The following is an 18,514-nucleotide window of genomic DNA, read 5'->3' as shown; positions in this document are numbered from 1 at the left end:
ATCATCAAGCACTTGCAATTTTTTTAAATGCCACACTTAAGAATATACTTGACGGAGTATAAAAATTATTAATTTTACTGAATCCCTTGAGTAGATTTTGTTCTAAGGTTAAAGTAAAATTAAAGAGGAAACCAGGCCTGGAGAATTCATGAGCAGACAAGGCCTCTTAATTGATCATAACTTTTCTTGATTTGCAAACATAAGCAAAACGTAATTGGAGGTATTTCCTGTAAACGCCTATATTAAAGAAAAATAGAACTTAATCTCAACCAATCAAAAGCAGCTAACTAACTCATAATTATATAAGAAGGTACTTCCCAGCAGGATAGACCAAATAAGACAATTTTTGTAACTATAACCAATCAAATATTTTATTTGTATTATTTCCACACTTACTGTACGAAAGCGTGTTCCTTACCACTTTTTCTTTTTTTTAATTGAAAAAGGGCCTCACTTCTTCACCCAGACTGGAGTGCAGTGGCATGGTAATGGCTCATTGCAGACTTGAGCTCCTGGGCTCAAGCCATTCTCCCACCTCAGCCTTCTCAGTAGCTGGGACCACAGGCACCCACCATCATGCCCGGCTAATTTTTTTTCTTTCTTTTTTTTTTTTTTTTTGTAGAGAGAAGGGTGTCACCATGTTGCTCAGGCTGGTTTCAAACTCCTAGGCTCAAGCAATCCTCCCAGCTTGGCCTCCCAAGGTGCTAGGATTACAGGCATGAGCCACCGTGCCCAGCTTCCTTACCACTTCTTAAGTAAAAACTCTGAACCACTTCTGGTTTGGAGCTGCCGAATTCATGCATTGCTGTTTGCTCAAATAAACTCTTTTAAACATTTTATTATGCGTCAGTTTACCTTTTTGACACTATGTTCTGAGTCATACAATGAAAGGTACATATAAAGCACTTCTGCAACACAGCAAGCTATGATGGTTGTCACCAGAAAAATCACTTAATTATTTGGATTTTAAACTGAACTAGACACTTTTTTATGAAATATCATTGTTACTTGAAAGAATGATGGAAAAAGTATGGTTATTCAGGCTTACATACTTGGCAGAAATTTTCTCAAAAATTAACAAGGTGAACTTGTCATTTCAAAGAAAACAGCTAGCAATATTAGTTACAAATCTAGTCTTATAATCTGTGGCTGACAACAAGCAGCGAAGTCACTGCTCCCTTTACTTGGATGTGGGAAGATCTTTGTAACCAACCTGAACAGTACAATGCAGTGGAAGAGATATCAGGTGATTTCCAAGGCAGAATAGCTTCTGACTGGCCCTCTGTCTCCAGCCACCATGTTAGAAGGAAGCTCAGGCCACATGGAGACAGCAAGGCCTCTAGCTCACAGTCAGCATCAACTGCCAGACATGTAAGTGAATGGGCCTCCCGATGATTCCAGTCTCCAGTCTTTGAGCCTTCCCAGCTGATGTCACAGACATTACCATGCAGAGACAAGCCATCTCTGCTAAGCCTTAATTTCTAACCCATAGAGACCATGAAAGAATAACAAATGATGATTGTTTTGAAGCCACTACATTTTGGGGTAATTCATTATGCAGCAATGGATAAGTAACCCTGGCATTATATGCTTTTCAAGGATGGGAATATGTCTTTTTCTTCCTGTCTTTCATGTCTAAGCCCTCTATCAGTGGTGCTTGTTGTATGGAGTTTGGAGCCCAGGAGTAGTCAGGAAAGACTTTGATGACACAGGGTTGCTTGTAGAACATCTAATATGAGCAACTCCTATCTTGTGCTCACTGACCAGGCCCACGGAAAAGTCAACAAGAGCAAAAGTTCTTTGCCTCACAGCACAGAACTGCTCCTTCCTCTCTGGTGCCTCTCCAACCACAAAAGTCCTTGTCCCTGTCTTTGTCAGTCTCATGTTAAGAAACCTCATAGACCCAGGCATTCTCCAATCTTGATGAAAGGGGAAACTGAGGAAGAGGTCCAGCTCACAACATTCTCACCAGCCCAGGGGGAAGGCCAAGATCTCCATAGAGTCATAAACTCTAGGCCAAGGCTGTGCATCTCCCAGGAATATCCAAGTTGGATATACCATGTATTTTATGGAGATAAAATAGCTAGTGCCTTACCACAAATCAAAGCAGGGGCACAAATCTGTAACTAGAAGTTGGATTCTTTATCACCAAGCACTTGTAATTTTTTTAAACGCCACTCCTAAGAATATACTTGACAAAGAATAAAAATTTTTAATTTTATTGAATCCCTTGAGTAGATTTTGTTCTTTTTTTTTTTTTTTTTTTTTTTTTTTTGAGACGGAGTCTCACTCTGTCGCCCAGGCTGGAGTGCAGTGGCGCGATCTCGGCTCACTGCAAGCTCCGCCTCCCGGGTTCACGCCATTCTCCTGCCTCAGCCTCCCGAGTAGCTGGGACTACAGGCGCCCACAACCGCACCCGGCTAATTTTTTTTTTGTATTTTTAGTAGAGACGGGGTTTCACCGTGGTCTCGATCTCCTGACCTTGTGATCCGCCCGCCTCGGCCTCCCAAAGTGCTGGGATTACAGGCGTGAGCCACCACGCCCGGCCGAGTAGATTTTGTTCTAAGGTTAAATTAAATTAAAGTGGAAACCAGGCCTGGAGAATCCATGAGAAGACAAGGCCTCTTAAGTGATAAAATCTGTATTAGTCCTACAAAGTCCCCTCTAATTTCAGCAAGTGTCCTGGTGTCTCAACCTGCCTTTACCACCTTGATACAGCTGTCAAGAAAGACCAGCCAACCCTATGTTATTGTATTTTTATTTTCATCTCTACTATTTGCTACAACAAAGGTCCTATTTCATTGAATTTTCCCTTGCTTTTAAAAAAAGGAAGGTCTTTAACTTGTTCTGAAGAAACCTCCTGTGAATTTCAAAAGGGCTCCCTATCTGTTGCATGTGGGGAACGGCCACACACATCCACATTCCCTTTGTTCTAGGGCACTGGAATTTCAAAGACTGAGTTCATGCTGTCTTCAGCCTTTGAAGAAAGCTCACATGGACAACTATGAAGTTTTAAAAGCATAGGTTGAGTTTGGGGTATAGTCATGAGAACAGAAAGGAAAGAGCAGAAGTACAGCTCATTGCAGAGGACAAGCACCATGCTATTCAGAACATTTGATATGGAGTGCTATGGGGTGAGAGTGAGCTGGGGTTTATTCTGGGAAATTCACCCAGCCCTGAAAAAGCTATTTATATTCTTTGGTTCACTTTCCTTATGTGTAACACAGAGACCATTATGCCAAGTTTTCTAGGTACCTTAGTTGTTGTGAAGCAGCATATTATAAATATCATAAAAGGTTATCCAATGCTAGGTGCCATGGTGCACAGCTGTAGTCCCAGCTACTTGGGAGGCAGAGTCAGGAGGATCGCTTAAGCCCAAGAGTTCAAGGCTGTACTGCACTATGTTCACACCTGTGAAAAACCACTGCACGCCAACCTAAGCAACATAGTGAGACTCTGCCTCTTAAATATACATATATATAACTCGGTTTTAAATTTACTCTGTTTTAAATATTTTGAGGCAGAAGTAAGCTATTTTGATATAGAAAGCCAGCAGGTTGCCGAATTACAAGACTGAGGCTGAGGAAACTGTTTACCAATAGTGATGCACGGCTCATTCTTATAGAGGGAAGATACAAAGTAACTCCATTAAGTCAAGAATTTTATATGTTTTATTTACTGCAATATCCTCTATACATAGACAGCAGTTGACACATAGTATTGATCATGGTATCTAATGTTCAATAGATATCTGCTGAATGAACTGAAAAATTAATAATGTTGAGCAATAACAGGTAACCACTATAAAATAACATTCTGAGGAGACTAAAATTTGAAGAATGCCTACAAGAGAGGGAGATGCGAAAGGAAAACACATCCTAAAAAATCAAAGGAAATTATCCTTAAGAGAAAAAAGAAACACCAGTATGATCAACGACTGTAAGAGATAGAAGACAAAACTGCATGAAGTAAAACAAAATGCTGAACCCCTGAAATGCAAAAATCCAAAAATCCTGTGTGTTTTTTTTTTTTGTTTTTGTTTTTGAGATAGAGTTTCACTCTTGTTGCCCAGGCTGAAGTACAATGGCATGATCTTGGCTCACTGCAACCTCCACCTCCTGGGTTCAAGCGATTCTCCTGCTTCAGCCTCCCGAGTAGCTGGGATTACAGGCGCCCACCACCATGCCCAGCTAATTGTTTGTATTTTTAGTAGAGATGGGTTTCGTCATGTTGGCCAGGCTGGTCTCGAACTCCTGACCTCAGGGAATCCACCAGCGTTGGCTTCCCAAAGTGCTGGGATTACAGGCATAAGCCATCGTGCTCGGCTGCATTTTTTTTTTCACTTATTTAGAAGGCTGATTTATTATCACCTCCTGCCAGTCATGGGAATGAGATAGAATCACCTTGAGAGTATCTACAGGGAGAATCTGGAGTCCAAATCCCTTCTTAATCAAGAAATGCTCTTTAATCAACTCCCTATATATAGGAAGGTTGATGTTGGGACAAGAGGGGCTGAATAACTTGGGGTTCTAGTCTTGGATATGGAATGGGGGCAGGTGTGTAGAATCTCTTTGATTTTTTTCCCAGAACTTCCATCAATATTTCAAAAGTCTAGAAATTCATGGACAGCAGCTTTTCCCTTCTCTCTTTTTCACACTTCAGTGACTTCTGTCTTCATCTTAAGACACTAATCTACACCAAATTTTCTCTCCATCCTTTTTGCCGGAATGTTATTTATTCAAAAATGAAATGCTGGGATGAAAGAGTAAACTTGCAAGGACATCTGCTACAATAATTAAGGATAAATAGATGCCTATAATTAAAAACATTGCTGCTTGCTTCTGAAATTATTTGAACACTGTATGCATTATAATGTAAATAATCGGTTTCCATCTGATATCCCAGACATCTGATCCTGGAGACAATGTCTAATATCTCTACCCCAAAGCAATAGAGTTAGAGCTGGAAGGGGCAGGTAAGCTACAGTGTGAACCTTTCCCAGTGGCAGTGAACTTGGGGTGCTCACAACCTAGTGCAAAACCAGCTATGGTGGCTAAGGATTGCCTATGTCACCTCTCCCCCAACTCTAAGCAATGCAGCTTAGGGATAGACTCCTTCCACTTGGGGGAAGAAGAGCGAAGAGTACAGAGGGCTTTGCCTTGCAACTTGGGTACCAACCAGCTCAGCCACAGTAAAGTAAAGCACCAAAAGTAACCCAGCACGGTGCCAGCTGTGGTGGCCACTGGACTTGCCCTTCCCCCAACTCCAAGCAGCCCCGCACAGAGAGAGAGAGAGACTCCTTTTGTTTGGGGGTAAATGAGGGAAGAGAAGAAGAAACTCTGCCTGGTAACCCAGGGAATTTGGCCAAATGTTAACCCCAGCCCACTAAGGTGGTTCCTCTAGGACTCAGCGAGAGTTGCAGTGTCTCTGAGCTTAGGGCACCCTCTAGTGCTGATATAGCTTCAATAACCACAGCCTCAAATCACAACACTCAATCTCCTTCAAATACCTGAAAAGCCTTCCCAAGAAGGACGGGTTCAAACAAGCCCAGATTGTGAAGGCTACCATGTGCATTTAACTCTTCAATGCCCAGACATCAACAACCATCTTCAATAGTTAAGAATATCTAGGAAAATATGACCTCATCAAATGAACTAAATAAGGCATCAGTGACCAATCTGAGAATGATGGAGATATGTGACTTTTTAGACAAGAATTCAAAATAGCTGTCTTGATGAAACTCAACAAACTTCAAGACAACACAGAGAAAGAATTCAGAATTACATCAGGGAAGTTTCATAAAGAAATTGAAGTAATTGCTTAAAAATCAAGCAGAAATTCTGGAGCTGAAAGTTTAATTGTCCAAGTGAAAAATGCATAAGAATCTTTCAACAGCAGAATTGATCAAGCAGAAGAAGGAACTGGTGAGAACTGAAGACAGGCTATCCAAAAATAAACGAAGCCAAAAAAAAATTAAAAAAGAATAAAGTATGCCTACAAAATGTAGAAAATAGCCTTAAAAGGGTAAATCCAAGAGTTATTGGTGTTAAAGAGGATGTAGAGGGAAAGAACAGGGTAAATAGAGAGATCTTTTCCTCAGCACATGGAACATTTTGAGAGATCAGGGTAGAAAGATCAGAGAAATAATAACAAACAACCTTCCAAACCTCAAGAAAGATATAAGCCTCCAGGTACAAGAAGGTCAAAAAACACCAAGCAGTTTCAACCCAAATAAGACTACCTCAAGGCTTATAATAATCAAACTTTCAAAGATCAAAGATAAAGAAAGGATCCTAAAAGCACCAGGAGAAAAGAGGCAAATAACATATAAAGGAACTCCAGTACATCTGGCAGCAAACTTTTCAACAGCAACTTTACAGGCCAGGAGGGAGTGGGAAAACATATGAAAAGTGCTGAAGGAAAACCAGCCTTCAACCTAGAATATTATCTCCAGCAAAATTATCCTCTAAACATGAAGGAAAAATAGTCTCCCAAACAAAAGCTGAGGAATTTCATCAATACCAGATCCGTCTTACAAGAAATGCCCATGGGCGTTCTCCAGCCTGAAAAAAAAGGACATTAACGAACAACAAGAAATCATCTGAAGCTATAAACTCACTGGTGATAGTAAGTACACAGACAAATACAAATACTCTAACACTGTAATTGTGGCATATGAACCACTCATATCTTTAGTAGAAAGACTAAAAGACAAACCAATCAAAAATAATAATGACAACAACTTTTTAAGACATAGTATAAAAAGATATAGAGACAATAAAAATCAAAAAGCAGAGAGGATGAAGTGTAGGATTTTTTAGTTGTCTCTTTGCTTGTTAGTCTGTTTTTCTTTTCTTTTTAATCAGAATTAAGTTGTCACCAGTTTAAAATAAGTGGTTATAAGATGTTATTTGCAAGCTTCATGGTAACTACAAAACAAAAACCTGTAACAAATATGCAAGAAATTAAAACATACTACCACACAAAGTCAACTTTACACAAAGAAAGATGGAAGGAAGGGAGGGAGGGAGGAAGGAAGGAAGCGAGGAAGGGAGAGAGGGAGGAAGGGAGGGAAGGGAGGGAGAGAGGAAAAAAGGAGGGAGAGAGGAGGGAAGGAGGGAGGAAAGGGAGGGAGGGAGGGAAGGAAAGGAGGGAAGGAAGGAAGGAGGGAGGGAGGGAAGGGAGGAAGGGAAGGAAGGAAGGAAGGAAGGAAGGAAGGAAGGAAGGAAGGAAGGAAGGAAAAGTGAGGGAGGGAAGGAAGGAAGGAAAAGAGAGGGAGGGAAGGAAGGAAAGAAGGAAGGAAGGAAGGAAAGAAGGAAGGAAAAAGAGGACCAATGAAGCAACCAGAAGATAAATTTTTAAACGGCAGTTGTAAGTCCTTACCTACTAATAAGAACATTGAATGTAAATGGACTAACGTCTCCAATCAAAAGACAGAGTGGTTGAATGGATAAAAAAGCAAGACCCAACTATAGGCTGCCTATAAGAAACTCACTTCACCTATAAAGAAACTCATAGACTGAATACAAAGGAATGAAAAAAAGAAATCATATGCAAATAGAAACCAAAAAAGAAGATAAGTAATTATACTTATATCAGATAAAAATGGCTTTCAAGACAAAACTGTAAAAAGAGACAAAGAAGGTCATTGTATAATAATAAAGGAGTCAATTTTTGCAAGAGGATATGATAATTATAAATATATATGTATCCAACACTAGAGAACACAGATATATAAAGCAAAAATTATTAGTTCTAATAATTTTTTGTATTTTTAGTAGAGATGGGGTTTCACCGTGTTAGCCAGGATGGTCTCGATTTCCTGACCTTGTGATCCGCCCACCTCGGCCTCCCAAAGTGCTGGGATTACAGGTGTGAGCCACCGTGCCTGGCCCAGAAATATTTTTAATACTCAGAATTATGTGCTTATAAACTCTCTCCAGAAGCTGACTGTGGGCTTGGTCTCCCAGAATGACTTCCAGAACATCCCAGCAAACTGGCCCAGCAGAGAATCTGCTAGTTCTTTCATAATCAGGAAGGTAGGGTAACAGGATGCCATGATTAGACATGTTGGACTTCAGGAACACACCATGGTAGCTATAATATAAGAGTAAGAATATTTTTCTGCTGCCTCTACAACTGTCTCTGGAAACCCATAGAGCTAGGGATCAGACATTGGAATGTAGCAGAAAAACTCAACTGAGTTTAAAGATTTAATTTCCCTAACAATTTAGAACTGTCAAATTTTCAGTTTCTTCTTGGGTCACATCAAGTAATTGTTTATTTCTTCTAAATTTGATTTTTGGCATAAAGTCACTCACAATATGTCCTTTGATCTCTTTACTATCTATAGAGTTTGTAGTGATGGCTACATGTTTTATTCTTCACATAGACAATGTGTTTTCATTTTTTTCTTTGTTATTCCTATAGTGAATTAATTAATTGGTCCTTTCAAAATCAACTTTTGGTTTTGTTGATTCTATGTTTGATTTTTATTTAATTATATTTTATTTTAAATATTATGAAAATTTTAAAATATTTAATTATTTTCTCCTCTCAGCTTTATCTTCCTTTCTTTGAACTTCCTTTCCTTTTATTTTGTTATTGTTTTCTAACTTATTATTTGTGTTGTTATCTCATAAATTTTCAGCTTTTCTTCAGTATAGCCAAGTGGGTAAGACTCTAATTTTCCCTTTATATGCAGCTTTAACTGGACTTCATAAGTTTTGATTTGTAGTGTTTCATTATCATAATCATTCACTTAAAAATAAACACTTTTCGATTTCCACTGTGTCATCTTTTCTACGTATGAATTAATTTGAACCTTGCTGGTCTAAAGAGAGAGGTAGACCCCAAAACAATAATAGTTAGGGACACTAACACCCCACTTTCAGCATTGGACAGATCATCAAGACAGAAAATCCACAAAGAAACATCAGACTTAGTCTGCACTATAAACCAAATGGACCTAACAGACATTTATAGAACATTTCATCCAACAGCCACAGAATACACATATTTTCCTCATCATATGGAATATTCTCAAAGATAAACCACTTGTTAGGCCACAAGACAGGTCTCAAAAGAATCCAAATAATTAAAATCATATCAAGTATCTTTTATGACCATAGTGGAATAAAAGTAGAAATCAATAACCAGAGGAACTTTGAACACTATACAAACACATGGAAATTAAACAACGTGATCCAGAATGACCATTGGGTCAATGAAGAAATTAAGACAGAAATTTAAAAATTTCTTGAAACAAATGAAAGTGGAAATAAAACATTACAAACCTATGGGATACAGCAAAAGCAGTACTAAGAGGGAATTTTATAACAATAAATGTGTATGTCAAAAAAGTAGAAAAAATGATCAATAAAGCACTCTCAGTATCAAAAATTATTGCCATATGTTATTCCCTTCCCCAATATACAAATTATTTGGAAATCAATAACAAAAAGTTCAAGAAAATTTATATTATGAAAAAAATCATGCAGGGTTTTCAAAATTTTTTGCACATAATTCTGAGTATTAAAAATACTTCTGGGCCGGGTGCGGTGGCTCACACCTGTAATCCCAGCACTTTGGGAGGCCGAGGTGGGCGGATCACAAGGTCAGGAAATCGAGACCATCCTGGCTAACACGGTGAAACCCCATCTCTACTAAAAATACAAAAAATTAGCCGGGCATGGTGGTGGGCGCCTGTAGTCCCAGCTACTCAGTGGGCTGAGGCAGGAGAATGGTGTGAACCGGGGAGGCAGAGCTTGCGGTGAGCTAAGATGGCGCCACTGCACTCCAGCCTGGGCAAGAGTGTGGGATTCCGTCTCAAAAAAAAAAATTTATGTTGACAATAGCTAGTGTTTTTCATTTCCCAACACCTTGGGATAAATAAATGCAACACCTTGCACATGTGAATAATTTGTCTTTTTACAAAATTATTCTACACTGTTGATAGATTCATTCCATACATACATGCAACATACTTAATTTTTCATAACTTTACAATTCTTATTAACTCGATTTTTTGTTTCATAATAACTGTGCTTCTCTTTGTACTGGTACACTTCACATTCTTAATGCTTTGGGACTAGCAAGACACAATGAGGTGAATAATGTTATTTTAATGCATCTTAGAACACCAGAAACCAATTAATATGTGATATTCAGGATCAACTGATTCCAAAGGGCTGTTAATTCCATCTCTTGGTATTGACAAGTAGTAAGTAAATATGCCTAAACTTGATTATTTTTGTTCATAGAAGTAAAATATACATTTCGTAAATTGAAAGTTCATAAGATTTGCTTGGTTTAAAAAATAACAGTTTAATTTAAACAAAACCGAGGAGTCATTGGATACTATAGTAGCTAATGAAATCCTAAGAAAACATGAATTTCAGGAAGGTAAGGAACCAGGGAAGCTCTTGAAAGGGCTTGAACAATTAATAATATTCAGAGCCAATGAGCTTCAATATCTGAGTTTCTTAGGAAACGTCCCAGATTAGCAGGGGAAACCATCTGATTTGTAGGCTTGGTTCTGCTGTTATCCCTGGATCAATCAGCTATGACTAAGGAATCTGAGCAGTATGCTATAAAAATCGCTGCTTTTAATTATTTCAACCATTGTGGAAGACAGTGTGACAATCCCTGAAAAACCTAAAGTCAGAAATACCATTTGACCTAGCAACCCTATTACTGGGTATATGCCCAAAGGAATATAAATGGTTCTATTATAAAGACACATGCATGCATATGTTCATTGCAGCACTATTCACAATAACAAAGAAGACATAGAATCAACCCAAATGCCCATCATTTGGCCATTTGGATAAAGACTGGATAAAGAAAATGTGGTACATATATACCATGGAATACTGTGCAGCCATAAAAAAGAATGAGATCGTGTTCTTTGCAGGGACATGGATGGAGTTGGAGGCCATTATCCTTAGCAAACTAATGCAGAAACAGAAAACTAAATACTGCATGTTCTCACTTATAGGTGGGAGCTAAATGATGAGAACACATGGACACACAGACGGGAACAATGCACATTGGAGCTTATTGGAGAGTGGAAGGTGGGAGGAGGGAGAGGATCAGGAAAAATAACTAATGGGCACTAGGCTTAATAGCTGGGTGATGAAATAATCTATACAACCAACCCCCATGACACACATTTACCTATGTAACAAACCAGCACATCTTGCACATATACCCCCAAAGTTAAAAAAGGTTTTTTTTTTCAATTGATACTTTAAAAGGATGTAGGAATCATTGTAAACTCAAAAGTTAAAGATATGCCAAGAGCTGTCTCCCACAAACTTGTTTAACAAAAATGTACTGACTTGTATGTTGATCCAATACCTATGCTGGCCACTGGACATACCAGTACAAACAAGGCAGAATCTTCACGCTCCTCTATCTCTTCTAATTCTCATGCACTAAGTGCCAACCTTAACATAACTGGGCTGACAATTAGTGAATCAAATATCTAACTCTTATCCTACTCCAACATTAAGAAAGAGACATGCGACTGGGTGCGGTGGCTCACGCCTGTAACCCCAGCACTTTGGGAGGCCAAAGTGGGCAGATCACTTGAGGTCAGGAGTTCGAGACCAGCCTGGCCAACATGGTGAAACCCCGTCTCTACTAAAAATACAAAAGTTAGCTGGGTTTGGTGGTGCTCGCCTGTAGTCCCAGATACTCTACTCGGGAGGCTGAGGCAGGAGAATTGCCTGAACCTGGGAGGCGGAGCTTGCAGTGAGCCGAGATCACGCCACTGCACTCCAGCCTGGGGAACAAAGTGAGACTCCATCTCAAAAAAACAAAAGAGAGAGACATGCAAAGGGCTTGCTCTTTCTTTCTTATCTTACATATCTTATGTTTTCCTCCAGGATCAAGAGCAAGAAATTTGTTGCATAGAGGTGTTCAGGAGAGGGTGTCTTCAAACAGTCAGAAAAAACACAACTACGGTGAGCAGCACACAAACCTGCTTTGGCTGCACTTCACTGCTCATGGCCTAAGGCCATGAAGAGGCCAATAAAGGCTGGAGCTCAGGAGCATCAACCCAGATCCAGGGCTTCCTCTCTGGCACCCAACCATGAAGCTCCTTTTTCCTATCTTTGCCAGCCTCATGCTACAGTACCAGGTGAACACAGGTAATGTCGATTCCCAGGTTTAAGATGAGTAGATGTGAGGAACCAAGGATTTGGCCGCCCATGACAATGGAAACCCAAAGAGAGGAGGCCGAAAGATGAGCTGTTCAAAAAGATGGTTAAAGAGCTTACCTACTGTATCAGTCGTGCACTGATACATTCTCATAGGCTCTGACTCCCAGACTGTGTCCGTTGGGAATACCCAGGAAGCTACAGAGAAAGCAGAGTATTTTTTGTCCATTCAGAAACTATCCAAAATATAATGCTGCCTTCCTGTCCTGTATATGTCTATCATGCTAAGACTAAGCCCAGGTCTACCTCCTTTTAGTTCTATTTCTATCTTAAACCGCCTCTTTTTTTTTTTTTTTTAAGTCCTGGGGTACTTGTGCAGGATGTGTGGTTTGTTACATAGGTAAATATGTGTCATAGTTATTTATGGCACCTACCAACCCATCGCCCAGGTATTAAGCCCAGGATGCGTTAGCTATTTTTCCTGATGTTCTCCCTCCAGCCAGCATGCCCCAGTGTATATTGTTCCCCTTCCTGTAAAACCACCTCTTGAAGCAAAGGTTCCTATCAGTTTGTGCTTTGGTGTAGAAAGGAGGACGTTCTTCCCTCATGCTCAAAAAAAACCCTTTCAAGATCCAGTACACAGGCCTGTGTTCTCCATCTTGAATTCTTTCAGGTTTTCCAGAGCCTTTATCCCTTCTCTCAGCCTTTGTCTTCCTGAAAACCCCCAAACTACCATAAGGGCATCTAGGAATGCATTATGGCAAAAAGCTAAGCCAGGGGATTGACTATTGTTTTTGGAAAAGAAAGGAGAAGCATTGAGATTTGTTTCAGAATACAAGAATCATCCAGCTATTTGAAAAAAATAGCAATGGGTTTCGGGGCAGGGAAAGTGGAAGAGTCAAAGATGCTTCTAATGTTTTTATCTTGGGACCCTAGGAAAACGGTAGTACCATAAGCAAGTATGGCTGTGTCATCCTGGGTAAAGTCACTTAACCACTTTGAACTTCAATTTCATATGAATATAATGGGGTTAATCAACGCAACTGCTTCCAATATAAGAATTTTTTCTGTTTTCCATTTGATGAAAAAACAATGTGGAAATATATGTGAACATACTTTGAAAATTAATAGATGCTACATAAATCTCTTGTAATTTATGGAAAATAATTGAGTTATTAATATGAACAAGGGAGAAAAGCTTTTTAGATTCAGAAAAAAGAAAGATGAGACGTTAGGATGGAAAAATCATTCAGCAGATAAAGATAAGATACTAAGCTGAGCAAGGAATTTAGAATTATAGATAACAACACAGAAGTTACCTTGGTGGATATGAGGTTAAGGCTGGGATAATGAATGAGACTTCTGAGGGATAGAGAGTCCAAAGAGGCTAGAAGAGATAGGAGAACACCATGCTTCAGGAATCACAGATCTAGCAATTGCTGAGAAAAGAGAAGTCATGGGCTACTGGGTTTGGTGAAAAGAAAGGACTCCTGAAAATTCTATTGATCCTCTTTTGCACTTCTTTCTTAAATTACTTTTATGATAGACTTTGCTCTCATTGGTATTTCCCAAGATTATGGAGATGGGATAGTGATGTCCGACAAGTACCTAAGATGCTAAGTTGAAGGTCTAAAATTCTATCCTAAAAGCAAATAATTACTCTATCCTCTACGTGCCTTTTGCTTCTTAAAGTTACTCAAGGAAGGCAGACTAAACAGGAAATTTATTTTGGATTCAAGAGGGTCATAGAGACTCTCTTGGCCTGCCCATTTGCCTTCAACAACATCTCTAAACACTAGTCTTAAAATTGAGTATGAATAGCAGTTGTAACATCATCTCTAGTTATTAGCCGTGGCTCAATGACTTTCTCTTTTTTTATGCAGAATTTATTGGCTTGAGAAGCTGTTTAATGGGTTTTGGGAGATGCAGGGATCATTGCAATGTGGATGAAAAAGAGATACAGAAATGCAAGATGAAAAAATGTTGTGTTGGACCAAAAGTGGTTAAATTGATTAAAAACTACCTGCAATATGGAACACCCAATGTGCTTAATGAAGACGTCCAAGAGATGCTAAAACCTGCCGAGAATTCTAGCGCTGTGATACAAAGAAAACATATTTTGTCTATTCTCCCCCAAATCAAAAGCATTAACTTTTTTGCTAATACCAACCTTGTCATCATTCCAAATGCCACCCCTGTGAACTCTGCCACCGTCAGCACCATGACCTCAGGACAGATCACATACACTGCTACTTCTACCAAGAGTAACACCAAAGAAAGCAGAGATTCTGCCACTGCCTCCCCACCACCAGCACCACCTCCACCAAACATACTGCCAACACCATCACTGGAGCTGGAGGAAGCAGAAGAGCAGTAATGGGGATCTTTCCCTTAAAACTTAAAGTTTCAAGTTCCTCTCTATTTTTGCTATCTATAAAATGACATAGAACTGTTTCCTCTGTCATCAGTCATTCAATAAACACTGTTTGAGCACCTACAGTTTATACGATGGTATCATTCTCACAAGAGCCTCACAGGGGGTAGAGCTAGGAAGGGATGGAATTGTTTTAAGTTTAGATGCGTAGGGGAAAGTAAGCATCAGGAAGGTGACTGCAGCATCAAATTTGTCCCATGCATGGCCTAGATTAGGCCTCTGTAACAAGCATTTATGTCTCTCATACAGTGTGTTTTTCCTGGAGCAACAGTAAGGAAAGTATCAAGAGATGTATTTTCTTCTCTCATATATTTGGGAGGAGATGCCCATATGCAAAATAGAATGTGTAGAAATCAGAAAAAGGTTAAATTAATTGTAACATGTGTTTTTGTTTTGTTTTGTTTTGTTTTGAGACAGAGTCTCTCGGTCACCCAGGCTGGAGTGCAGTGGTGCGATCTCAGCTCACTGCAACCTCCGCCTCGTGGGTTCAAGCAATTATCCTGCCTCAGCCTCCGGAGTAGCCGAGATTACAGGTGTGCACCACCATGCCCAGCTAATTTTTGTATTTTTAGTAGAGACGGGGTTTCACCATGTTGGTCAGGCTGGTCTCGAACTCCAGACCTCGTGATCCACCTGCCTCAGCCTCCCAAAGTGCTGGGATTACAAGCATGAGCCACCACACCCGGTCAATAATATGTTTTATTGAATGCAATATATCCAAAACATGATTATGTTGACATGTAATCGATGTAAAAATTATTTATGAGAGAGTTTACCTTTTTTGGACTACATCTTTGAAATCTCATATGTGTAATTACACTTAGAGCACATTTCTATTCATACTAGTCATATCTCAAGTGTTCATAGTCACATATCAATAGAGGATTCCATAGAATATTGAACAGCAGAAGGCTAGAGAGTTTTAGGGCACAAGTAATTATAGTGACTGTTAGGCAAAGGGGATGCCACTAATCCAGAGGAGATAGGCATATTTCTGAGGGCTGTGGCATATAATTTAAGACTATAGAAATTCAGGTCTGATATGCCTGGACTAGCATCCTGATTCTGGCACTTTTTAGCTGTGTGGTCTTGAACAAATCATTTATCCACACATAAGCATCAGTTTATTTATTCATAAAATGGAGATGTGAACATTATATTATATCCCAGAGATCAGCAATCTCAGATCACAGTTTCTTTTATTGCCCAAATTACAATGTCACAGACACCTATTCTAGTTTTTTAACAGCTTTATTGAGGCATAATTGATATACAGAGAATTGAACATATTTAATGTGAACAATGGCATGAGTTTGGGCATATGCAAATGCCTGTGATACTATCACCACAATCAAGGGGATAGACATATACATCACCTCCCAAAGTATACTTGTGTCCTTTTGGTTTTGTTTTTGGGAAGAGGGGGTGTTGCTTGTTTGTTTGTTCAGTAAACTTTTAACATGAGAATCTTTCTTAACAAACTTTGAAGTGCACAATACCATATTGTTAATTACAGGCACTGTGTTGTACAGCAGATCTTTAAAACGTACTCATCTAGTATAACTGAAACTTAATATCCATTAAACAACTCCCTATTTCCCCCACCCCACATCCAAATCCCTAGCAACCATTACTGAATTCTCTGCTTCTACACGTTCAGCTTTTTTAGATACCACATATAAATGAGGTTATGCAGTATTTGTCTTTCTTTGCATGACTTCCTTCATTTAGCATAATGTCCTCCAAGTTCATCCATGTTTTTGCAAATGTAGTATTTTCTTCTTTTTTAAAACTAATGATTCTGTTGTGTGTGTTTGTGTGTGTATGTGTGTGTGTGTGTATTCATCTGTTAATGGATACTTGGTTCGTTTCCATATTTTAACTATTGTGAATAATGCTGCAATAAACATGGAAGTGCAGATATCTCTTTGAGATCCTAATTTGACTTCCTTTGGATATATACCCAGAGTGGGATTGCTGGACCATATGGTAGTTCTACTTTTATTTTTTAAGGAACCTCCATTCTGTCTTCTATAGCAGTTGAATCATTTAGCAATCCCACCAACAGTACACAATGGTTTGATTTCTCCACATTATCTCCAAGACTTACTATCTTTTGGGCTTCTTAAAATAGTAGCCATCCTAATAGGTTTGAGGTGATGTTTCACTGTAGTTTTGATTTGCATTTATCTGATAATTAATGATGTTGAGCATCTTTTCATATGCCTGTTGGTCAGTTGTAGGTCTTCTTTGGGGAAATGTGTGTTCAAGTCCTTTGCCCATTTTTAAATCAGTTTATTTGTTTCTCTACTACTGAGTAGGAGGTTGTTTTCTTTCCCCTCCTAAGACGGAGTCTTACTCTGTCACCCAGAGCTGGAGTGCAATGGTGTGATCTCAGCTCATTGCAACCTCCATCTCCCAGGTTCAAGCAATTCTCCTGCCTCAGCCTCCTGAGTAGCTGAGATTACAGGCACACACAATATGCCCAGTTAATTTTTGTATTTTTAGTAGAGACAGGGTATCACTATGTTAGCCAGGCTGGTCTTGAACTCCTGACCTCGTGATCCGCCCACCTCGGCCTCCCAAAGTGCTGGGATTACAGGCATGAGCCACCATGCCCAGCCTGAGTGGGAGTTTTTTATATGAGCTAGGGATTAACCCCTTATCAGACATATGGTTTTTAAATATTTTTTTTTCCTATTCTCTAGGTTGCCTTTTTATTCTGTCAATTGTTTCCCTTACTGTGCAGAAGAGGAGGGAGTACTTCCAAACTCACATTATGAGGCTAACATTACCCATATACCAAAAGCCAGACAAAGACACTGCAAGAAAAGAAAATTACAGGGCTATACGTCTTATATGTGTGATATATATGATGGTCTATACATCTGATATGCATGATATGTGTGATGAACATAGATGTATGATATGTATGATGAACATAGATGTAAAAATTCTCAAGAAAATACAAGCAAATCATATTCAACAGCACATTAAAAGGATCATTCACCATGATCAAATGGAATTTATGCCTGGGTTGCAAGGATGGGTCAATATATGCAAATCAATAAATGTGATACACCACAGTAACAGAATGAAGGGTAAAAATCACACAATCATCTTGATAGATGCACCAAAGTATTTGAAAAAATTCAAAACCCTTTTATGATAAAAATGCTCAACAAACTAGGTATAGCATGAATGTACCTCAACATAACAAAGGCCATATTTGACAAGCTTACAACTAACCTTATCCTCAATGTTGACAAATTGAAAGATTTTCCCCTAAGACTGGGAACAAGACAAGATTACCTATTTCCTTTCATCATCATTTCTTTTCTTTATTTGATGGAGACAGGTTCTCACAATGTTGTCCACACTGGTCTCGAACTTCTGGCTTCTGGCAATACTCCCAACTCGGCCTCCCAAAGCTCTGGGTTTACAGGTGTGAGCCACTGCACCCAAACCATTTCTATTTAACGTAGTACTGCAAGTCCTAACCAGAACAATTAGGCAAGAAAAAGAAATAAAGGGCATTAAATTTGGAAAGTAAGAAGTAAAAGTATCTCTGTTTGTAGGTAAAATGACCATATATGTAGAAAACCCTAAAAACTTCACAAACACATACACAAAAATGTAGAACTAAGAAATAAATTCAAAAAAGTCACCATACAAAAATCAGTGGCATCAAGGAAAGAATCGATTTACAAAAGCAACAGAAAGAATAAAATAGGAATAAACTTAACCAAAGAAGTGAAAGAGGTACATTAAAAACTTAAAAGTAGGCTGGGCGCGGTGGCTCAAGCCTGTAATCCCAGCACTTTGGGAGGCCGAGACGGGCGGATCACGAGGTCAGGAGATCGAGACCATCCTGGCTAACACGGTGAAACCCCATTTCTACTAAAAAATACAAAAA

The 18,514-nt window shown here is 39.1% G+C and overlaps 2 protein-coding genes across 2 annotated transcripts in view; one reads left to right on the top strand and one right to left on the bottom strand.

Annotated features, from left to right (window-relative positions):
• DEFB128 (defensin beta 128) overlaps window positions 1-18,043 on the bottom strand; it is a 48,348-nt gene extending 30,305 nt beyond the window's left edge. The window contains exons 1-2 of the mRNA XM_045364464.2: window positions 17,911-18,043; window positions 12,285-12,362 (exon numbers count right to left, since the gene is read on the bottom strand). Of these exons, the coding sequence (XP_045220399.1) occupies window positions 12,285-12,318 (34 nt within the window). The 5' untranslated portion in view covers window positions 12,319-12,362; window positions 17,911-18,043. The remainder of the gene's footprint in view (window positions 1-12,284; window positions 12,363-17,910) is intronic.
• On the top strand, window positions 12,067-14,663 carry DEFB129 (defensin beta 129). Its single transcript, XM_005568607.4, has 2 exons — window positions 12,067-12,155; window positions 14,048-14,663. Exons 1-2 carry the CDS (start codon window positions 12,098-12,100, stop codon window positions 14,539-14,541), a joined length of 552 nt encoding a protein of 183 aa, XP_005568664.3. The 5' UTR covers window positions 12,067-12,097; the 3' UTR covers window positions 14,542-14,663.
• Window positions 18,044-18,514: the final 471 nt, after the last annotated feature.

This window comes from Macaca fascicularis, chromosome 10 (assembly GCF_037993035.2).
Source record: "Macaca fascicularis isolate 582-1 chromosome 10, T2T-MFA8v1.1".
Lineage (NCBI taxonomy): Eukaryota > Metazoa > Chordata > Mammalia > Primates > Cercopithecidae > Macaca > Macaca fascicularis.
This window is presented reverse-complemented; position numbering and strand designations above follow the sequence as displayed.

What these genes read in the sequence shown, in the direction of transcription:
- DEFB129 (XM_005568607.4), top strand. Translation starts at nt 12,098, where the DNA reads ATGAAGCTCCTTTTTCCTATCTTTGCCAGCCTCATGCTACAGTACCAG. An exon ending in ACAGTACCAGGTGAACACAG is followed by an intron (nt 12,156 to 14,047) that starts GTAATGTCGATT and finishes TTTTTTATGCAG; the next exon opens with AATTTATTGGCTTGAGAAGC.